At 38.1% G+C, this 23616-nt stretch overlaps 1 protein-coding gene and 1 long non-coding RNA gene across 10 annotated transcripts in view; one reads left to right on the top strand and one right to left on the bottom strand.

The window, feature by feature from the left end:
* Positions 1-853: 853 nt before the first annotated feature.
* LOC117416821 (uncharacterized) lies at positions 854-10914 on the bottom strand. Its single transcript, XR_004546636.3, has 5 exons — positions 10772-10914; positions 4362-4605; positions 3824-3981; positions 2399-2508; positions 854-1728 (listed from the first exon to the last, which is right to left on the bottom strand). It is a non-coding gene; the product is annotated as an uncharacterized LOC117416821 (long non-coding RNA).
* A 10936-nt stretch (positions 10915-21850) lies between these two features.
* The window catches only part of LOC117417266 (single-stranded DNA-binding protein 3), a 44006-nt gene continuing 42240 nt past the window's right edge, over positions 21851-23616 (top strand). The window contains exons 1-3 of one of the 9 annotated variants that reach the window (XM_034924886.2): positions 21851-22114; positions 22980-23052; positions 23278-23339. In XM_034924886.2, coding sequence (XP_034780777.1) covers positions 22059-22114; positions 22980-23052; positions 23278-23339 — 191 coding nt within the window. In that variant the 5' untranslated portion in view covers positions 21851-22058. Of the gene's footprint in view, positions 22115-22148; positions 22256-22979; positions 23053-23277; positions 23340-23616 lie in introns of those variants that run through there. The other 8 variants (XM_034029261.3, XM_034029262.3, XM_034029266.2 and 5 more) reach the window with 8 other exon arrangements.

The raw sequence follows: 23616 nt of genomic DNA, 5'->3' as shown, positions 1-23616 counted from the left end.
CCCTAGACAGGTTGACTCGACGGTAGGCAGAAACTGGAGGTCGGCCATCTTGACGGAAGCGCGTAGCTGCACATACACGAAATGAGTTGTTTGCGAACAAGCCCGCCGTGTCCCCTCCTCTCCTCGATACCATCATTGGTAGAGGGGTGGGATTTTTTTGTTTAGTATTTCAAATATACAAGGACGTTCTTTTGGGAGATAATTACTGTCTGGACAATCTCTTTGTACACCACACCCCTCACATCCTGATCACAGGGTCCCAATCATGCCACACTGTCAAGGAAAGTTCAAAGCACATAACAGCTATGACTAGAGGATGCATTAAGTGGACTTCTAGACAACAGTCCTCGTGCTAGTGTCACCTCTGGTCATGGACTTTATCCAATTGTTATCTGTTATCTCCTTGTAACCTCCATATACCCTCTACTTATTGCTTAGATAACTTGTCAGGCTACAACTGGTTGAATCAATGAGAACCAAAAGCCAAGGTTATGAAGAAATTCCTCATGCTTATCACAACAACATCATATATACCTCATAATAAGTCAGAGTGGTATGTTTGGACCCTATCTTTAAAGGGGCTTTACAACTCAGAAATTACATTGTATTACATTGACCCAAACTAAAGTTCTATTGTTCTCAACATTACATACTGTGCCTCTGTGGCAGGCAACCAGAACTGACGAGCATCTCCTGAACACACAGTCAAAGCACCTTAACACATTATTTGAGTAGCTGCAGGAAGAATCCCAATAAGAACCAACACCATAAAAGGGTTTTATTTGCATAACAACTGGGAGCAAACGCACCAGTCCAATCTGAACAGGTCCAATAAATAAGAACACAACACCACTTTCAGTAAATCATTTAATATTCAAGTAAGTGATCCAACATGTTAGTGTTTTTCACTAATCTGTACATAGAATCCATTTTACCCTGTTTTTAACCATTTACTAGTCTTTCGTTGTAAAAACTCAAACACCTTGAGCATACCCAGTGTGTGTCATGTTGAGGGTATTTCTGTCTGCATATCAATGTGGAATAACGAACTCCACTTGCATGTTAACAGATTATCCAGAACACTTATTTGGCTACTGAAGTATTCTGGATATGTCTAACATGTAAATATACTGATTGAGAGGTTATTTTTCTTGAAACAATGTGTGGTAATATCACATTCTATGACAATTTGACATCTAAATCAATTACAAAGCAGCAGCAACAGTAAATCAGTGAGAAAATATAAAAGTACTTGCCAAGGCTTTAACATAAACCACACAGTACCAGTTACAGAACATCAGAAGTTGTAAGTTAAAAAAGTGTCCTATTTACAGAGCAATAGGCATCAATACATTCACGTGCGGGGGGTAAAGTTACTTTGTTGCAAAGTGCAGCTTTCTGACTTTATTGAACAGCATCTTGAATTTGTAACCTACATGTAAAGCTTGGATGCTAATGCAAAAACCTAAAGGCATAAGAATTCTACATGACAGTAAATGCCCTTACAACTAAACCCCAATATTAAAGTGAACAGGCAATGTACAGTATACAGCTTTTTTATTATTTATTTTTTTTGGCACTGCAGGCATTTCCGTTAACTCTGAAGCAGGAGCGGGTGTGGAATTTGCTACAGGAAATGAATGTTGTGCAGAAGTTGGAGGAGAGTCCAGCAATGTCTCTGGAGATGTAGGGCAGCACTCCAGGGTTAGCCTGGTTATAGTAGGACACCTGGAATTTAAGAGAAAAACACTATGTATACTACTGTATACCTGCAGATATCTGACCCTGACCTTAATAGAAAATGCTCCAATCAACCCACACATGTCAAGAGCTCAGTTTCATGACTTCAAAAGCTCATATCATATATCCTAGTTTGTCAAATGAACCCGTATGTATGATTCCTGTGTTCAAGGGCAGGATATGAAGACCACTTTTCAATGGTTACTTGTGTAGTGCTGCACAAAAGCATCATTTCAGACAAGCTATCCACAGGCGAGGGTCATTGGTGATTGTTTGACTTGATTGCTGCTTTTCTTAGTCTCTGTGGAGAACAGCAATTCACACAAACCCATACAGCCGTTTCACTTGGAACGGTAAATTACCACAGTCAACACCAATGACCCTCACCTGTGGAGAGCTTATCCAAATAATTGAATAATTGTTTTGTGCAGCTCTATTCTTGAAGGGACATTAAATATAATACTGGATTTTATACTTTACTCAGTACCTAATAAAAGGCCAAAACAAAAAGTATTTTATAAATCACACATACCAAGGCGATATTCTATCTAAAGAAGTTGAATACTAACTGTTCCAGCACAGAAGCTTTACCGAATAAGGGAACTATCCTAATTCACAACACTGACAATATTTGTGAATTTGAGAAGAAAGATCTTACCTTTGTAACAGTATCCAATTCTTCCCAAACTTAAGCACTTAACACCTCACCCCTGGTATAATCTTTTGTGGCTGAATGTGTAGGCAGTGTAACTGATCGCAGTGCTATCACTAAGAAGCAAAAAAACAAGTCATTGTGGTCTAAAATAAATAAATAAATAAATAAATAAATATTATTATAATAATAATTCCCCCCAGATTAAAGCTAGCCACATGAGACAGTGCTTGACAGGTCATAGTAAACCGACACTTGTACAAACAAGACAAAGATATTCCCAACAATATGAAATGCATCCTCACTGTTGCTGAAGTCAGTAGTATCTAATGTAATCAGTCCACAGAGAGAGCAGTGAACCTGAGACGGCCAATGGCCAGTGCAGTTTCACCTGCTGCTTTGTAGTTTTCTGATCGAAATGTTTCTGCCGGAGCAATGTGGCTAGCTTCAAGATGAAATCCTAGTGATATTTTCCCCGGTGCATTCCTTGTACAAAACGAAGGATTTGATGGCTGCCTGGTACAGCAGAGATAACAACAGGTTTGTATATAAAAATCAAATAGAATATTGCAGGTTATATTAAATAAAAACATGTATTGTAAAAGGCAGTAAAAATGACAGCTTTGGTGGTTCTAGGTGGGTGGGATTATAACTTCCTTATTTTTGTGATTTTGTCTTTCAAATGCCATCAGGGTATTTAATACATATACAAAAAAAAAAACGACATTGCCTCGTATACTTTTACAGCGGTTAGTTTGTCCTTAACCAAAATGTTATCTCCGATTTAGCTTGATCCCTTTTACTGCCATTCGCGGACAGTTTCATATTTTGTGAAGCACACAGCCGACACAGAACAATCCAATCCACAGGCATTAGCCATTATTTCCAAGAAAACTGATCTAATATAGCATAATAACAAGATTCAACAGATGACAGCACAGCAGTTATTAATCCTGTGGTTGATTTATTTAAGCAGAATACTATTATCCACAACTTCTTCAGATTGAGTAGGGGAGCATGGGTGTTCCATGATAGATTATACCATTTAGTACGATGACTTGTGAAAGTAGATTTTGTCTTGACCATTGCTGGATGGAGTTTGAATGGTCATAGCACAAACATTCCATTTACTAACTGATCTCAGTTGAGAAAACAAAACTCATTTCTCCTAAAACAAATGGCGAGCTGGTTGAAGAGGAATCTACAGCAATTGCCTGGGTCACCTGACCTTAACATTTCCTATATACAATCCTCTAGCAATGTCAGCCCACAACTGAGCAAGCATCCAAAATGAACCTAACATGTAATGTTACATAAAGCTCTCTAAACCATCACAGCTCATTTTTACCATCTGCTTTGCAGTGGCCTCTAATAGTGAAAATAATCATTGGTTGATTGTCATGTTGTTGGAACACTGCATTCTACACATACCTGTTCTTAAAGGAGTTGTTAACAATAGCCTTTAAAACCAGCAAGTCCCCCCAGGGCATGAACCTCACAGCACAACATGACCCATGACCAACATGTCCCAGGTAATGAAAGGTTGCCATCTGGTGGACAATGCCAGGACAGCATGGTAGATACAGGCACTAAAAACAAATACATTCATGTAAATAATCAATGTCAATTTAATAAAATTCCTTCCAGTGATAAAACTGACAATACACAGTGAACATTTGAGCTGTTTCATATAATGCCTGGTCAGTTTAAATAAAAGACCCAAATTATGTTCATATAGTTTTTTTGTTTTGTTTTGTTTTTAATTATGTCTCAAAATTCTAGGTGATGCTAAACTTTTGGCCACACTTGTAAACACAGATATATATATATATATATATATATATATATATATATATATATATATATATATATATATATATATATATATATAGATATAATGCTATGCCACAAGAGTTATTTTTCAAGCAGCTGCTTTTATATACAAAGCAGCAGCAGCAGGTAAAGTTACCTTGCAGCTATCACGGCCACGTTTTCCATCCACGCCATGATCTGCCAGCCAAACATGTTCCCCTGATGATTGGCATGTTGGGGCAGCACCTGCTCGACTGCTGTTTACCTCTCCGAATGGCACCATTGCTAAGCAGATCTTTCAAAATGTCTGCATGCACTAATCTCATTCACCAACATTCCACAGCAATGCTGTACTCCATCTGCTCCTCCCGAGTCCTGGGGACTAAAGGCTTGAGCCGAACCTAAAAAAAAAAAAAAAAAAAAAAAAAGGCAGACTGAAGATGGGTATTACTTTAAGGTCACATTGATGTATCACCTTATTTTTTCTATTTCTCAATTTTTTTTATTCATAATTTTTACAGTATTAATCTCCCTGCTTCTCATGTCATCCATGTATCCCTCTGACACAATGACATGGCAATACTGGGTACGCAATCCTGATCACTTTTTTTTTTTTTTTTTTGCAATCCCTGAGCTATTGAGTTTATGCAAGAATAACATATGCACACTACACGGAGAGGGATAGGTACACTGTGACAATTCTGAACTTGTGACAACTCGTTATGAAAGAACTGCTGATAAGCAAGAACAAGTTCAAGCAAATACTGCAGACGAGTATTTACCCAGACACTCCTGTTTGAATAACTGATCACTATAATATTAATATAATATTAAAGTACCATAGAACACGTTTAAATCAGTAGTTGTTGTACAGCAGTCAAATACAATGAGGATACCATTGTATTCCATCACAGTTTGTTTAAAAAGACACATTCAGGCAGACTTCTAAAGAATGCACAGTATAAAAGAAACCGAAGAGACCCCAAACACAGCCCCACATGAACACAACAGCTGAGCAGAGGCAACTTTGAAGCAGTAAAACTTAAGAAACTGCTATATAAATACATCTTAGAGTTTTGTATTTGCCCCATAAAGCACATTATTCAAATGAGCATCTTGTTGTTCACGGCCGGCAGAAACATGAATGAAGAAGTGCAGTCTCCTCTGCAGCTTAAAGATTAATCACATAGATGTTTTTATCCTCATCAGTCACATAGCCAGAGATCAGTGAGATGAGTGACTTCGAGGCTTGCTTTGGTGTCCTTTTTATTTTGACATTTTAATTTAATTGTACTAACTGTAATCCCCCCCCGCCAGAGTAGCAACAGCTGCAGTCATTAATTATGCCTGCTCGTGGTTTACACTACTCCAGAGAGCTAATTAGGCCTAGCTGTAAAGTAGTCAGTGACTTCAAATTTTATTTGCTTAACAAATGTTTTAGTAAGCAGCTGGGGGTTCCTATAGCATTACCACAATACGTTCAGAAGTTTTACTTGTTGGACGATGAACGGGTTTTGGAAAGTCTTTATTACGGCTTGCTACCTGGTCATATTTACAAGTGGGCTGTCTATAGTCTGACATGAAGCTGAGCGTGGGTTCGAGTCCAGTCAAGTCATTTTCAGGAGATGTTACAAAAAAAGTACAGATTGGACTCATAAAATATAAATGGTTAGTTAAATCTTCCCCTGCTGTGAAGATAAGACTCAATGTCTGGCATGAGTTCAAATCCTGTCTAGCTGCACAATAATCAGTGTTAGTACAGGGGAAAGGTACTGCAGGAATACCTGCGCTGTCTGGCACACAAAAACACTTGAGACCAAACAGCCCCTCTTATTGATTCACCTTTTTGTCCAATTGGAGAATCGCACTGCGCTGGAGAGCCATGATGAATCCAAGGGTGGTTTTAAAGTCAGCACGGCAGTTGTGGAAGAGTCCCTTTTCAACACAGCCCTCCCTCCTTATACCACCAAGTACAGTCCTGGAGCCAAACCGTCGCCATAGCGATGGTCATTAAAAATCCCATAAAACTACAACCCTGCACGTGTTAATCACAATGTTTTCTTTTTCGGTCCAATGACACGGTGTTCTGTACAGTAATAAACATGACGGGTAACATGTCAAAGTATTTTGCCAGCGATAAACTAAGATCGATCGCAATGCATGTACGTACATTTGTTTGGCAGAACCTGTTTATCAGGGGCAAATAATAGCGTTTATATAGGTGCGCACTGGTTCATGAAGAATAGCTGGAATGTGAGGTTGGCATTAAAACAGAGGCACACAGCACACCTTATCAGATATCTTCAACAAGGGAGTGGTTTTCCATAGCAGAAGTTCAAAGTGACATACTGGTTTTATAACCCTTACAACTAATGAGATGCATTACCTTAAACTGTCTACAGCAAATAGCACAGCCGTTTTATACAAGTAACCATTGTTGAGCAATTCAATTGCAAGTTAATAATTAAGTAATTGCATTTACAAGATCATTGGCAATGCCTTTGTAATGTGGGTTATTCCACATCCTTGATCAAGCAGTTACACAATGACACTATGGAGAGCGGAACAGAAAACATTTGGTTTGAATCGGTTACCTGATAGTGTGTTTGAAATGGATGTCATCAACTGATGCTGTAATACAGGGGGAGCCAGCATGCTTTTCAGCGGAGAAGAAATACGCTTGTGTGACATGATTCTACCCACTATTGGTAGCAGAAGTACATACAAATACAGCCCTATTATTGACATGTTTTATATTACAAGGAGTTGCAACCAACTCTATTAGTCATTTAGCAGACGCTTTTATCCAAAGTGGCTTAGAAACTAGGGGGTGAACTATGCATCACAACTGCTTCTGCAGAGTCACTTGCAAGTTCTCATCCGAAGGACGGAGCACAAGGAGGTTAAGTGACTAGCTCAGGGTCACACACAGTGAGGCAGTGGCTGAGCTGAGATTGAACTGGGAACCTCTTGGTAACAAGTCCTTTCGCTAACCATTGGACCACACTAGATTTAAAAGGTTTTGCAAGGTATGTAACACTAGGTATTATAATAACCCGTTCATGATTAAGTGTCAGCTTTTACTGTATGTTGCCAAAAATGTAAGTGTGTATACAGAAAACAATCCCTGTAATATAAACCACTACTATCTTTTTTCAATGTTTAATAATCGCTGAACTACCTCAAGTCCTCTCAAATAGCTGCTTAATTATTAATTTATTTTGCATACAAACAGCTAGTGCTTATGTGATGAATAGGCAAAGTCATTAAGTGCCATGCAATAAACAGTGCTGTGTTAGAGAGGTGCTCCGTTACAAGCAGTGCAATACCAAACACTTGAGCTCCAACAAAAAGTACATCATTAGTAAAAGAGGATGAGCTTTCATTGTCCTGCAGAAAATATGTATTTAATGCACTGTCACAGATGATATCTAAATATCTTGCATATACAGATTATAAATTCTTTAGAGGTACCTTAAAAAGTGCATTCAAGTCATTAGAGCCCATATCCTTGAATGTAATACATCAAGGAGTTCAAACTGCTGTTACTGTAGTGCATCGCAACCCACCCGCTAGACAGGCTGTGGTGTCCATCCATTTTAGCAGCTGTCCAATGCTTAGCTCAATACAGTGGTTAACGTGGCATGGCAGGACTCATTTTCACTTGTCAGATTTCTGTAAGCTTCCCCATATTCCAGGATGAGCAAGGGTTCTTCAAGCACTGCCCAGTCTTGGAAGCCTGATGTCATTGCTGGAAAACTGTACAGACAGCCCTGTGGTGAACCAAACTCAGCGAGTTTGAATATGCGAGTTATTCATATTCAAATTCTCCTGTCACATTTCACATGACCAGCCTGTATAATTAAGGGTGTAACAGACTTCCCCAACTGGAAATCAGGGTTTAGGAAACACAACAATCTTTAACTAACCATTTATTCAATCTTCCAACACCACCACCGGGAACAAACTGATTAACTACTAGGTGACAAACTGCAAATCAAACCATGTAGTTCCTCCTTTTACCACCTCCAAAGCAAGCAGAATCAGCAGCCCATCCTACTGGACACATCCTAGGAGTGCTGCACAAAACCAGTATTCCATTATTCAGATAAGCACTCCACAGGTGAGGGTCATTGGTGTTCATTGGGCTAATTTACCATTCCAGCTGCTTTGACTTCTATTTTTCTTAAACTCAGTGGAGAGCTGCAATCCACACAAATCTGTGCAGCTGTTTCTTCTCTTGTTTCACTTGGAATGGTAAATCAGCATCAGGAACATCAATGATCCTCACCTGTGACGAGCTTATCCGAATAATTGTTTTGTGCAGATTTTACGTCGGGTAGGAATAAGCCCCAAGGGATATTAGTCAATTTAAATGTAATACATAAAACAACAGGCACTTCTGCAGTGACAAGCCTCTCCAGGCACTTGCGAACTATTTATTTACTACAGGCCCAGGAAAAATGTGAAAGTGCTGCTGTCAACAACATAAAGCAACATCATTCATTCATTCATTCATTCATTCATTCATTCATTCTATGCAGGGATTTCCAACCCTGGTCCTGAAGAGTCCCATCTGTCTCTACATCATCAATGGCTAAAGACCTAGAACACCTGTTAATCGTGACTAATTAAGCCAATAATTGGTGCAATTAAGTAACAGAGCTCGGTTGAAACAAGAACCAGAAGACCCAGTAGATCTCCAGGACCAGGGTTGGAGACCCCTGAAATGGGTTCAACTCTATACATTTGAAATGCATGTTTTATGGAAGAGGAACTACAAAAGGTCAATCAGTCCCACCACCAAAAAGAAAAAAAAAGTTTCTGCCTGCTAATTTTTAAAGTGGATTGGGATCTTTGTTTCTTTAAGGTTTGGCAGGCATCTTAGAATAACACCTTGGCATGTATTTTTGGGACTGCACAGGGTTTTTAAGTTCCCTTAAACTGAAATAAACACACGAACTGAGCACTAAACACTTTTTTATTTACCATACCTCTCTGGGCTTTAACAATGTAGCCTCTACCATGCTTTCACTGTGCTTTCTTACTATGCTGCTACTGTGGTAAACTTTCATGAGGGTAATTATAAAAACAAGAAAATAAGAAAAAAAAGCACCATTACATATTTCTCAGAAAAATCATGCAACATTGGAAACAAACTTCCCAAGAGATTAGCATGTTTAGATGATGAAGCACTATTAGTGTCTAGTTAGCTAAATGTATTTGAATTAAACAACATAGAGACAAGGTAAACCCACAGCCAGTAGAAAGCTAGTACTTTACCTGTGACAATACAGCCATTGTATCCTTTTTTCCCTAAACACCACAGCTGTCCTATACTAATTTCTCTGGACTCAAGGCTTGCCTACTATTGAAATGACAATCCCAAATTCTAAATACCTTACAGAATCTTTCAACATTACACCATCCTCATCCAGCTCAAAGGACACACAAAGGATCTGTCCACACTATGCCTTTAAACCGTATTAGCTGCATTTAAGCCGGCTTAAAAGTGCTAAATACGTTTTGCGTCCACACTACGCAGCATTTAATACCGTACTCGAGAGCCGGACTCGAGACCACCTCAGGAGGTAGTCTCGAGTCCGGTTCTAATTAGATCGCTTCAGGTAGTGCAGTTTATCAGAAGTGTGGACGCTGTAATACCGTACTACATTTTTTGTGTATCCTCCAATATCCCCAAATGCTTTGTGGTATGTTTGGCGAAATACGCAGAGCATGAAGGACTTGCTATAAGTGTACACTCCGCACTAGGTATTCATGTTTATGATTCAAACAAATCTGTCAGGACATCTGTTAAACTAGTGGGGAAAATAACAAAAACACAACGTAAGACGACTGCAAAAATGACTGCAAAAATGATGTTTTGCCAGGTGTCCAGCCAGTCCTGACCTTGAATGTGATTTGGAACACTTCAACAGCCCCGCCGCATCAGGTGAATGAAAGCACTCGCTTGTCATTTGTCACGTAGTGTAACACAAAGCCTGGAGAAATACATTGCGCTGACAAGCTGTGGCTTATCAACACTCAAGTGGGTATCCTTCAGTAAATGTTTCATTCTTTAACATATTGTTTTAATGACGTTAGTGGTGTGCAATGTCAAAATGCCAGTTCCCAAAAACCTCAGTATTTCCCAATTCACTGTGCAATGTATTTTATTTCTTCTTCTTTTAACAAATTTGACCCATTTCAGTTGGGAGCACACACAACCCGCCTGGATTATGAAAAGTCTTATTATTATTATTATTATTATTATTATTATTATTATTATTATTATTATTATTATTATTATTATTATTATCCCTTTTCTTCATCAGCAACGTTCCACAAAATGAGTGGTCAAAACCCGGTAGAACTAGCAGCAATAACATTCACAACTTTAAAGTACTGCAAGTTCATCACATTTTACACCACTGAAGGTTTCGACTGCCCCCCACTACCTGAATCCTGATTACCTGGGGAAGCAATGGAAACAAATTCAATTAAGATACTTCTGGGAGATCCGCTTATTTCTGATTTCAATCCTCTCTCTAATCCAGATCGCCTTACCTCGATATCTTACTGTTGGATCTCAGATCACATCTGTCAAAAAGTCGAAATGTTATCTATGTCAAAACATGGCTTAATATTTTGGACTCGATAGAATACCCCACAGCTCAAAGTTAGAGCCAGTGTTCCACAGACCTACCCCCTCCCCGGCTTGTCAACGAGCTGCAGTGTGAGGTGACACACGCCCAAATCCCTTGGTGCCAACACTTAAGGTGGAACTTGTGAATTACTGAGAAAGGTTGGCCTCTGCGATTCTAAATGTGGTTCGGGTATATCACTGGCTATGGTCGAGTTGTGTATTTATTGTTTAAAACAACGCAATCCTCAAATATTTGCTTAATGTTAAAAAAAAGCAAACACTTTTGTAAACATTGATTTTTCACGTGACCAACCTATTCTTTATTATGCTGTGTAAAAATAAAAGACAAACTAAATTATTCCCATGGTATTTCGGCTGGTATTCTATTTCACTAACAGCAATCATTTGTTGTGAATAATTTTTCATTGGTTTGAAGTTATTACATGTTTTGGTCCCATTAACCCCGAGTACAACAAATTGTACAGGTTTACAACTTCAAATAAAAGTATCAACATCAACATGGTGAACTGGTTATGGTGAAAAATAAGCAACATGAAAAAAGTTTTCATTTCAACCTTAATAGTAATTTGAACTGCTGTGTTAAATAAAAAAAAAGAGCTCACCTTTATGCATTCGGACCCTGCAGGAGCCAGTGCAACCAAACATTGCATGGCCTCCTCTTTCATCCAGGGGAAGGTCGAGGGCTATGTTTGGATCCAAAATTTTGACCCCTTTACTTAGTAACCCCATTGCTTGATCACTACAGTAGACAGTAGCCATGTATCTCAAATTAAAGAAACCCACAAAACCAAATAAATAAATAAAAAGAACACCAATTTAAAAAAAATAAAAAATGGTAAAAACCAAAAAATAAATAAAGTTAAAAAAGAGAAAGGGGTCCGAGCGCATTGTGAGACGCCCAAGATCGGTAACTTATAGGTACTTCAGCTAGTATATGAATATATGTAGCCCACTCAGAGTAGCATCTAAACAGCTCAAAAGTTATTCTTAATATTGACACAATCAATGCATGCTTCAGTATTAGTATTATTATTATTATTATTATTATTATTATTATTATTATTGTTATATTCAGTCACATGCCTTCTTACATGCTCTTTCATAGTCTTCCCCTAACTACCCTGCATTCTGGCCAGCACCGTTTTAGTTATGCAAGAGTATCAAGTACAGTGTACTGTATAAAATACTGGGTGTGATTGTGGGCTAAATAAAATAACCTCGTCAAGTTGCATCAGACATGTATTGGCTTCTTTATTGCTCTTTGCTGAGTCAGGGGTTTATGTCCTGCCAAGAGCACCAATTTCCAGATGGCAGCTGTGATATGTCATAGGCTGAAATATGATGCACTCTGCAAATCGCTGCTGCTGAAGATCCCAGTGTTAGGGGCAGGAGGAGGGGGAAGGGAAACTGTGCATGTAGATCATTTTGCAGCTATTGCTATTACTTTGGGATAAAGCAGTAATTACACACAGCAGCTTAGGTATCAACCCTCTCCTATTTATTGCACGTTGTGTACATGGTTAGGATAAGGATATTGGGGGATCATCTATGCAATGCCAGGGTACCATCACACTAGGAAACATTATTGATGTCAGTATAGGATTTCCCCCTCAGTCTGCAGTAAAGCAGGTGTTTCAGTGCACCATAAAAGTGTACTGACTAGGAGAATAGGAATTTGTGAATCATGAGTACAAGCATGAACAGAAAGTGTATAATTATTGTATCCTGCTTTTACCATTTTCTGAAAAATGATGGGGGCACTGTTTGGATAATAGATCAGTTCAGATAAAGGGGGTTGTCTACTGTAGGTATTGTAATGGGTATAAATTGCCAATTCTTAGTCACATTTGTGTGTGTGTTAGTAGCGTCCTCATTATATGAATTCACATACTTTATGTTTAAAAGGTAGGCTCCTTATGGCTAGTTCAGCACAAGGTGAAGTCCAATGAAGATTTGAATTACTTGCACTGGCATGTACTGTACAAGCTGTTAGCCTTTTACAGCACCTACTTTTGATAACTTCCATTTATCCTGATGAGACAAACAGCTTGTAAATCCTGTACTAATATTCATGGATGTTAATTAATTTGATTTGGTTACTACCTGCAGCTTAACTGAAAAGCATCTTAACTCAAAAGCATCTGACATTAATACAAAGGTAGCGAGGGCACCGGTGCTCATACACATGCATGTGTCAACATAATAATTATCTTGTGCAGATTATGCACTCTTGATGTGTTTTGGGGAATATGAGGTAACCAGTTAGGGTTGCCAGTTTATATATAGCATGTTAGAAGATACCTACGATGCCCCATGGCTTAAAGGCATATTTAGTTAATGAACCACTGGATCAAGCTTGCACTATCCTTTCTCACCAACAGAGGGAGCTGTGCTCAAGGGTACCATTTCTATGTAGCCACCCATACAACGGGCAGCAGTGTGGAGTAGTGGTTAGGGCTCCGGATTCTTGACCGGAGGGTTGTGGGTTCAATCCCAGGTGGGGGACAATGCTGCTGTACCTTTGAGCAAGCTACTTTACCTAGATTGTACTAATAAAAATCTAACTGTATAAATGGGTAACTGTATGTAAAAATAATGTGCAGAAAAAAAATAATGTAAATATAATGTGATATCTTGTAACAATTGTAAGCCTCATCCAGGGTGTCTGCTAAGACATCCATGCAATGGAGGCAAACAATTTAGGATTAGAGTGTAGAAGAAAAGGATTCTCTCTTTGTAACCATGGTTGTTATTAAATTGTGGCAAAACTAAACCTGGCCCATAATGTCTTTAAAAAACAACTTTAAAGGTCTTCAGTCTTTACCGCTCTGTATAGCAACCAGCTAACACACAAAACATACCTGGTTTTACAAAAGAACATGTGCCAACACGCAATCCTTAAATTTCCCTTTTGAACAATAATCAAACTGCCAGGTACTGTGAGGACACGCTCCAAATTATGTATGTTGAAATAATATTGTCAGAATTTATGACTCAAAAGCTCTATTTTAAGCAAACATGTTGACTATATCTAGCATACTCAAATTAGTAACAGCATTGCAAAGTAAAAATCCTTTTACTTTAATATAAGATACTGTATTTAAGGGAAACAAGTAGGTACTTGCATGTACAATTGATGTCAAACTATATACCCTCTCTATATAATGGAAATGTATTTCATTCAAAATGTTTCATTGGTGATTAGAACTGAATGCATCTGTGGCATTTACAGTGGTTTCTGTACAGATGGCCAGGAGTGTAACACTGTAAACATCCCGTTGTTATTGACATGTGCTGATTTGTTTTCTAAACATACCCTTAAACCCTGGAAGTCTTAATCAGACCAGAGCCTCTTCTCTGACCCTGCCCTGCTATTGTCATCTTTTCCACATGTATTCTTAACCTTATCCCTCTTGATCCATTCCCTTACCAGTCTTTTGTCTCCACAATCCCCCGCATAACTACAGAAGGTTTGAACTGTAGAGTACATAAAGAACACTACTACAATTCCTCTCCTACTAACCCTGTTAGGATCACTAGTGAGTATAAAGTAACTTCATATTTTTCAGTGTTTAAAAGGTACAAATTTGAAGCGATTCCACAGATGTTAGAAACTTACATTCTCACTGCTCTCTGACGTCTTAGACAATGTTCAATCCCTCACACCTGGAATAATTGTATTCCCAATACTTTAAGTGTACCCTTTTGTATCATGAATCATCTCTTAATCACTATAACCAACGGCCGCCATTAACCTGTGAAACTGGTGATGAGATGCAGCAGGTTTTGCTGGTTGGTTGTGATCATTAAACTGTATCACAAATGCTTGGATAATAAATGGTTAATTACATGTCCCTTGCACTCAGCACCATTTTCACCACCCATTCTTTTAGCATACGCCTCATTATTCTTTAACCCTTCACTGCCCTGGATGTTCCCATAGCTATGTATTGCCTCTGTTAACAATAATAATAATAATAATAATAATAATAATAATAATAATAATAATAATAATAATAATAATAATAATAATAAGGGGTTAATATGAGTACAACATGCACACAAAGCTATTTGCATCAATGTTAAGTTCATTTATAAAATATTCTATTCTTATGAGGCTGGTTTAAAGGGCTGGATGTAGATTTGACATTCTAAAATTAAACATATTCAATTATTTTTAGAAGTCCAGCTAGTCATGTTTCATTGATCAGTTTAAATAAATAGTTAACCCTGCTGTTTCAAAAGCAGTGTGAAATCGCATACCCGACCCGCATGACACCGGGTCCTGACCAGGGTAGGTTCTGACCCGAGTAGAGCATGCCAGTGTGAAAGGGGCTTATCTAAATCCAATAAAGCTGTTTTCACATCTCATACTCTGCTGTTGCCTGGTTTTCTTTTCTTGTGTGACACAAGCTCAGAACTCAGCTGAACTTTAATAACCGTGTTTCTACCAAAACAAAGAAAGCAACAACCAAGCAACAGGAGAGTTAATTCCTTCCGGGATGAACGCTCCGGAGGGGGCGGTGCGCAGTAAACGGAATTCCCTGACACGACGCTCCTCCAATGAGTTACAGTCTGCAGACGGTTTCAAGATGCCCCTTCTCTATTTCCAACACATAAAATTGCTGAGACGTTTACATACACATATCTTGTAATCCTCAATGTACTGTACAGTTTTCTGTACTAAACTCCCTTGACGAGCAACATTAACTTTTGTTGTGGAGTAAACTGTTGGTTGATTTGTATGTAAAAAAAATGTAAAATAATAATAAAAAAAAGAAACCCTTGCATGCAATATTGACATTTCAAATACTGCTCTGTGAATAACGTCATTCACAGCATTTTCATCTATGGATTCTAAGAATACATATTTCCTAAGAGAAAATGATTGTCCTACATAATACATATGTTTTTTTTTTCACATTGCTAATTTGATGAAATGGTGCAGGAGTGCATTTATATAGACAGGAATGAAATGTATCAAGAGACAGCTGAGTAGCTTCACGTTCAATTTTATTAGACTTGCTCACAGTCCCCTTGCCTTTTATATGTCTGAAATCATTCTGAATGTTTCTTATTGCAATTACTCAAGTACTGTGTGTGTGTTTTTATAAGCCTGCATTAAGCTGCTTTGGCTACAGTAGACAGAAGCTGCTTTGCAGTTCTAGTTGTCTGCCTGTAAGGTATTCTAGATCAACCAAAGTGTCTTTATATTTAGAAGCGCCAGCGCCATCTAGTGCACAGCAGTGTATTGCCAGCAAAACAAAAGGAAACTTATTACTAGATGGCTCCTGTAAAGGCAATTTGGCTGATCTAGCTATTACATGACAGGCAACTGCACCTGAGAACAGATCCTGAACTCCCCACAATACCTGAAACACTACACAATATTTTAAACTACCTTCTCTTTAACCATTTATACTGTCATTTAAAAGAATCAATCCATTTGAAATCAAAACGGTTTCTGCTAAACAAATGCTTGTGTCAAAATAGCCCAAGACTGCAGTACGAATGCAGAAGCAGCAGTCAAAGTCTCTCTCTCTCTTCTGGAATATCACTGGAATACTATTAATAGTTGTATATTACCCTGAGTAAACCCCAGCATAACCAGCAACACTAGCACAATGGTACACTGTGCTACTTTTATACCAATGGCTCCACTGTAGCAGCCTTTGTGCTACCATTACTTCTCGAATAGTCCACAGACTACTGCATTGCCATTGAAAGAGGAGGCACAATACACACAGACAGAGTTGTGTGGGGCCACTTTCCCTGTGGCTGTAGTGTGGATGAACATAGGACTTGAGAGTTTGTAGTCTGTAATGAATCCCTTTGTGTTAAATTCATCACAAAAAAAATCATCCTTTTTTGAAAGACATATGGTATATCTCAATGCTTATCCCTGTACTGCAGAAGAAAAATGTTTCTAATGTGTTTAAAAAGTCATTTTTGAGAATAGGGTTTGTTAAGATAATGTAGCGATCTTGGTTAACGCAGGCAGGCGCATCACACAGGGTGAGATAATCCACACACAGGCGGAGGACGGGTGCGAACCCGGGACCCCTCACACTAAAGCATAGCTGCAATACTATTACAGCAGGTAAATTGATAAATTGGTGCTGTAATCTACAATGAATAGCATTTCTTTTTTTTGCATGGATATTTTGTAAAAAATAAAAGAGAATAATGTTCATTATTGCAGAGATGATCTGCAGGCTTGGAAATCAGAAAATGGGTTACTTGCACAAAGCCTGTGTACAGCAGCATTGCTCTTTCTTTCAGTTTAAAAAAAAATGCTTTGCACTGGTGCAAACCCTTGGGGGTTTATTCAATTACCTTATAGCTTGCAGAGGGGGTTTGGGGAACATGAATTATTACAACGATCAGAGCAAATCTGGCTCAGTTTTATTTTGATGTATTATCACTGAATTGTTAATCTTATCAAAATAAATATTGCACCTCAGCCTTTGTTCATTTTGTGATTTTTATTTCAAGCTAGCACTGGGGCCCTACTGTCCTAAAGTTTCCGTAGCTCTCATCTGCAATTCCTTGCAGTTTATGGCATTGCTGTGTGTATTTGAAAACATAAAGGCGATAAAAGGTTGACGAATGGAGGAAGTGTGCAGGCTCTCAGCTGTTGTTTGAATACAGGTACAAAATGAAGATAAGAAAGGTACTATTTGCATATATTTATAAAGCAACATAACTGCTAATTTATATTTTTTTAGCATGTATCAGTATGGCTTTGGAGTACAAACAGGAAACGATTTTGCAGTATTTCTGGGATATTAATAGGTTATGACAAGAACTGCTCTTTGATTTTTACCTGCCGCTTATCGTGATGCAGATGCGTACAGGGGTTCAGCACACAAGGATTTGGTTCAACCAAGCAACCCCTTGCTTTTGAGAACATTAGTGATGCTAATAGTCCAACTTATAAATTCTTACGACAGAACAAATCACTCCATAAAAGCCATAAAACAGCATGAAACCAAGCACTATGATTTCATTGTGACCCTATTTGTTCAGTTTATTTTAGTTTAAATTAGAATTGGGTACAATGTGAACCCCATTTGGCCAAGTGGAGTAGCACTATGGGTGCTCTATGCTCCATGGGAGAGCACAGAGTTTGGAGCAACAGTAAAACATAAATGCCTGGTACAGTATAACCTTGGAAATGCCTAGTACAGTACAGGTATTACCTTGCAAAGGATGGCTTGCAATAAGTATTGAATTTGCCCCACGATGTTGCTATAATAAGGAATTGCAAAGCCATCCCTTATCGTAGTAAACGTCTACCATGTAAGAACATAAGAACATAAGAAAGTTTACAAACGAGAGGAGGCCATTCGGCCCATCTTGCTCGTTTGGTTATTAGTAGCTTATTGATCCCAGAATCTCATCAAGCAGCTTCTTGAAGGATCCCAGGGTGTTAACTTCAACAATATTACTGGGGAGTTGGTTCCAGACCCTCACAATTCTCTTTGTAAAAAAAGTGCCTCCTATTTTCTGTTCTGATTGCCCCTTTATCTAATCTCCATTTGTGACCCCTGGTCCTTGTTTCTTTTTTCAAGTCGAAAAAGTCTCCTGGGTCGACATTATCAATAACTTTTACAATTTTGAATGCTTGAATCAGATCACCACGTAGTCTTCTTTGTTCAAGACTGAATAGATTCAATGCTTTTAGCCTGTCTGCATACGACATGCCTTTTAAACCTGGGATAATTCTGGTCGCTCTTCTTTGCACTCTTTCTAGAGCAGCAATATCCTTTTTGTAACAAGGTGACCAGAACTGAACACAATATTCTAAATGAGGTCTTACTAATGCATTGTAAAGTTTTAACACTACTTCCCTTGATTTAAATTCAACACTTCTCACAATATATCCAAGCATCTTGTTTGCCTTTTTTATAGCTTCCCCACATTGTCTAGATGAAGACATTTCTGAGTCAACATAAAGGTTTTTTTCATAGATTCCTTCTTTAATTTCAGTATTTCCCATATGATATTTATAATGCACATTTTATTGCCTGCGTGCAGTACTTTACACTTTTCTCTATTAAATGTCATTTGCCATGTGTCTGCCCAGTTCTGAATGCTGTCAAGTCATTTTGAATGACCTTTGCTGCTGCAACAGTTTTTGCCACTCCTCCTATTTTTGTGTCCTCTGCAAATTTAACAAGTTTGCTTACTATACCGGAATCTAAGTCATTAATGTAGATTAGGAAGAGCAGAGGACCTAATACTGATCCCTGTGGTACACCACTGGTTACCTCACTCCATTTTGAGGTTTCTCCTCTAATCAGTACTTTCTGTTTTCTACATGTTAACCACTCCCTAATCCATGTGCATGCATTTCCTTGAATCCCTACTGCTTTCAGTTTGCGGATTAATCTTTTATGCGGGACTTTGTCAAAAGCTTTCTGGAAATCTAAATAAACCATGTCATATGCTTTGCAATTATCCGTTGTCGATGTTGCATCCTTAACAAAATCAAGCAGGTTAGTTAGACACGATCTCCCTTTCCTAAAACCATGCTGACTGTCTCCCAGGATACTGTTACCATATAGGTAATTTTATATTTTGGATCTTATTATAGTTTCCATAAGTTTACATATAATAGAAGTCAGGCTTATTGATCTGTAGTTACCTGGTTCAGTTTTGTCTCCCTTTTTGTGGATCGGTATTACGTTTGCAATTCTCAAGTCTGTCGGTACAAGCGTTGGTTTTCTACCGCTGAAGTACGGCTTCGGATTTTTGCTGCTGCTTTTCTTGAGGTGTTTTGGGGAGTTTCAAACTACTGAAAGTCAAGGAATCTCCAACTTAACTGGAGTGAATTCAACAAGAATAGCAACGGCATCAAAACCGTGTGAAGTCCCTCCACTGTTTGTTTTCAAACACTCTTTCCCTATATATATATATATATATATATATATATATATATATATATATATATAGTTTCTATCTTCGGTCCAAAAGATATATAGGAATTACATTTGAATAGCGACGATATTACAAATTCAAATATAAATATCATAGGAATAAAAGATATTCTCTTGTGACACATTTTATTTGAAAACAATTTTCATAAAGCATCTCCAAATGCAGTAACATAACATTTATAACACAGTTTTTACAACCTTTTTGCATATTTCTGTAGGCAAATTTTTATTTTGCCTATTGTATTAATGGTACGTTTACTTAGAAATCCGCGTCCTCGTTTTTACAAATCCTGTAGCATCTGTGCAAAAATAATAATAATGTAAAATTTAAACAATAAAAGTGAAATACCGATTAAAGATTAAGAGAAACACAGCAGGTAAACTTCTAATTCAAAATGGCAGTAGATTACAGACAACACCTGGCTGGAAACCGTCCCTTTACTTACGGTCTAAAACCGGGCAATTGCTAAACTGACATTAACCTTCAGCTTCTCATTTGCAGTATGCGGGGAGTATGCAAATGACACGGGAAACACGACTCATTTTGGGGTTGTCACGTAATTTGTCTTTAAAGCATGCAGGCTGGTGTAGTGGGAGTCAGTTTGGTACAGCAATATCCATCCACCACAGTGCAAACCTTTGTCTAACAAAAATGAAGGCATACGCCCCTGTAAAAAAAGACAGCGCTTCCACGTCTTCCCCAGTTAGTTTTATTTTCACCCTCTCCCACTCAACCCAGTATCAATCTCTCCCATTAGCGCTGATGCGATGTGCTCCCCGGTGCACTTTTGTGTAACAGAAACAGAACACACTGAATCAATGTGTTCTTGAAGCACAGTGCCAAAGGCATGTTCTTTGTTACATTTATTTATTTTGTCTTGGTGTATCGCATTATGTTTTGTAATCATTTTGCAGTCCTAATTTCAATACCCTGTACTGTCACACAAACGCTATTGCTGTCACTGGTTTGTAATTATAAACGTATATCTCTCGTTTTCACAATCAGCATTCATTTTATGGAAATAAGCGACCGAGTTAACTGTATTTTTCCACTTCATTGTTTAAGCGTGAAAAGTACAGAAATTGACGGCCTGGTCCTTTAGTAGTTGCCAGCTAAGGAGGGCGTGCTGCTTGTTTACTTGAAGAGCTCGAGATTTACAAAAAAAAAAAAAAACTGACGGTTTCAAGGCGCCCCTAAAGTGAATCCAACCAACAACCAATCAGGATAGGTCTATTTTTCCTATTTTATTTAAAGAGACAGAGTCTCTTTTTTAAGCGTGGCATTGATAGACAAACCAGTATAGTCATTTTCTGATTTATAGTTTCTCAAGCTGCTTCCACGTATTTTTGTTAAAAGAAAATAATACATATTTTAACAAAAACAACACAACAATAATAAAATACACACACGGATAATATAAACTGTTCTGCTGTTGTTATTGTATTATTATAGTGACGCAAGAAATGTACTAGTAAAAGTAACCATAAACAAACCCATAGTTTTTCTTGTGTTGTCCTGCTAAACCTACAGTCTTTACAAAAAAAAAAGTTTAATATTATTAACCTTCATAGGAATCCAAACGAGGGAGTTCATAATTAGTAGCATCATATTAGAATATACGCTTCTGTGCGTTTCTTTAGCTTCATAAAATTGCCTTTTTAAAATGCATTTTACCTATATTATTTATCCAGACCACTGCATATCCATTTGCTCAATCAAACTAACAAAACAGATTAGGTTTGAATAATCAGGCATAATAAATATTCTTCCTTTTTTTTTACATTATATTACTGTACCTTCGAAATGCCACCCGTGACCAGTTATTTTCACGGCAAAATAATTATTAAATGTGCTAAGTCAAAGAATAAACATAAATCAAGTCCCAGCAAATACCAAACATCGCTTTTCTAATTTTGCGCTGTGGCGCTTTAAAAAGCAATTTGGCTAATAATATAACTAAACTAACCTGCTAAAACGAAAGTCTTTCAGAATTTTGCAAGACTCCGGTTGGCTTCTGTAAATGATTGGCATGCTGCAAGTCGGTCGCGCGGCTGTCTCGCTAACCGATTGGGTAATCTGTCTGCCAATCAGGGGAAAACGGGTCTCGCCCCTGTTCCTTGGCGTGACCAGACTCTGTTGAGCAGTGCGGTTGCAGTGTGATGGGGTCGAAGCCGGGGCTGACGCTTTGACAGCTAGTAGAAGATATAGAGGAAAAAAAGAGCGAGCGGCTCTGCACTGCAAACCATGTTCGCTAAAGGCAAAGGCTCGTCGGTGCCCTCGGACGGGCAAGCTCGGGAAAAGTAAGACTTCTCTACCCTTCGATTCCCCCCTGCCCTCTTTGGATTTTAAATGCTGAATGCATTTGTGTTGTTGGCGTTCTTGGGACACACTGGGGTTCTTTGCAAGCGCGTTTCCTCTCTTCTTGTTGCAGGCAATTGAATGTAAACCCGTTTTCATTCCATTCAGATTTCTTGCTTCTTGTTACTGCTGTGAGCCGAAGATGGGCTTGAACCCAATAGCGCTGGATGTAAAGTTATTACTATATTTACATTTGTATTTTAAAGTACAGAGGGGGTATAGTCCGCGGGTATTGTTAAACCATTGCTTTTGCGTAAATTATGTTGTTTTTTTCAAAAAAAAATCTAATACAAGTAAAGAAACATTTTAAAAGATTGCCTTTAAGAAGCGCGAGTTTCGGTTTTCGCATTGCAAGCTACAATGTGTTGCCTTGTTACGCTCTTTTTAAAACGTTGCATATGTGTGTAAGTTATCCTGCTGCAGGTATTTAAAAATTAACGTTACATCTGGTAAGACTTTGTTTGTGATTGATGCAACATATGTACGTTTTGAAGTTAATATTTGAGCAGTCGTTTTTATGTGGGTGTTTTATTTTGTGCATTTTATTCATTATATATATATATATATATATATATATATATATATATATATATATATAAAGTTTATTTTAATAATTATAAAAATGCGTACCTACTGTTTAAGTCGCTGTTCTTCATGTTTATTGTACGTCTTGTGTAAATGTGGATGATACCAGTAACTGCTTTGTTTGATGTTGTATCTGCAGCACTTTGATCTCTGTGTTTGTTTCTGCATTGGAAGTACAGGATACAATGTAATAACCAAACTCCTTTTCCTTTATTTCCACAGGTTAGCTTTATATGTATATGAATATTTACTACACGTAGGCGCACAGAAATCAGCACAGACATTTTTATCAGAGGTAATTTGATGTATATATTTTTTTAATTAATGTATTTTATTTGTTATGCTTGACCCCCATTACTTTTGCGATACCCTTTGTTTTCAGAGAGCCTACGTGGCCTCCATTTTGAATTTATCACCTTTTACCATTTATTGCCGGTTGGTTTCACAGAACATTCTTTTACTCTGACACGCAGCTATCCACGCTTAATTATTTGTGTGTGTGTGTTGCCTGTATTTCTAGATAAGATGGGAGAAAAATATCACGCTAGGGGAGCCGCCTGGGTTTTTACATTCTTGGTGGTGGTGAGTATTGTCATGTATATTTCACTTGGACTCCAATGTATTATATTAAGTTGTGTCTTAACGAATGTAAACAGTTGTTATTGTTGTGTTTTTTAGTGTTGCAAACTATTGTTTGCCTACTGTCTCGTTTGCTTTGCACACTGGTGTGGAAGCAGTTAAGCCCGCGATGGCAGCTCCTTACTCCGCGGAGTGCGTTCTCATGTGGTGCGAGGCAGTTAAGTGTTGTTGTAATAACGAGAGTTTACTATGGCTGGCCTTACTGGTCATGCAAAAACGC

This window comes from Acipenser ruthenus, chromosome 12 (assembly GCF_902713425.1).
Source record: "Acipenser ruthenus chromosome 12, fAciRut3.2 maternal haplotype, whole genome shotgun sequence".
NCBI classification, from domain to species: domain Eukaryota; kingdom Metazoa; phylum Chordata; class Actinopteri; order Acipenseriformes; family Acipenseridae; genus Acipenser; species Acipenser ruthenus.
This window is presented reverse-complemented; position numbering and strand designations above follow the sequence as displayed.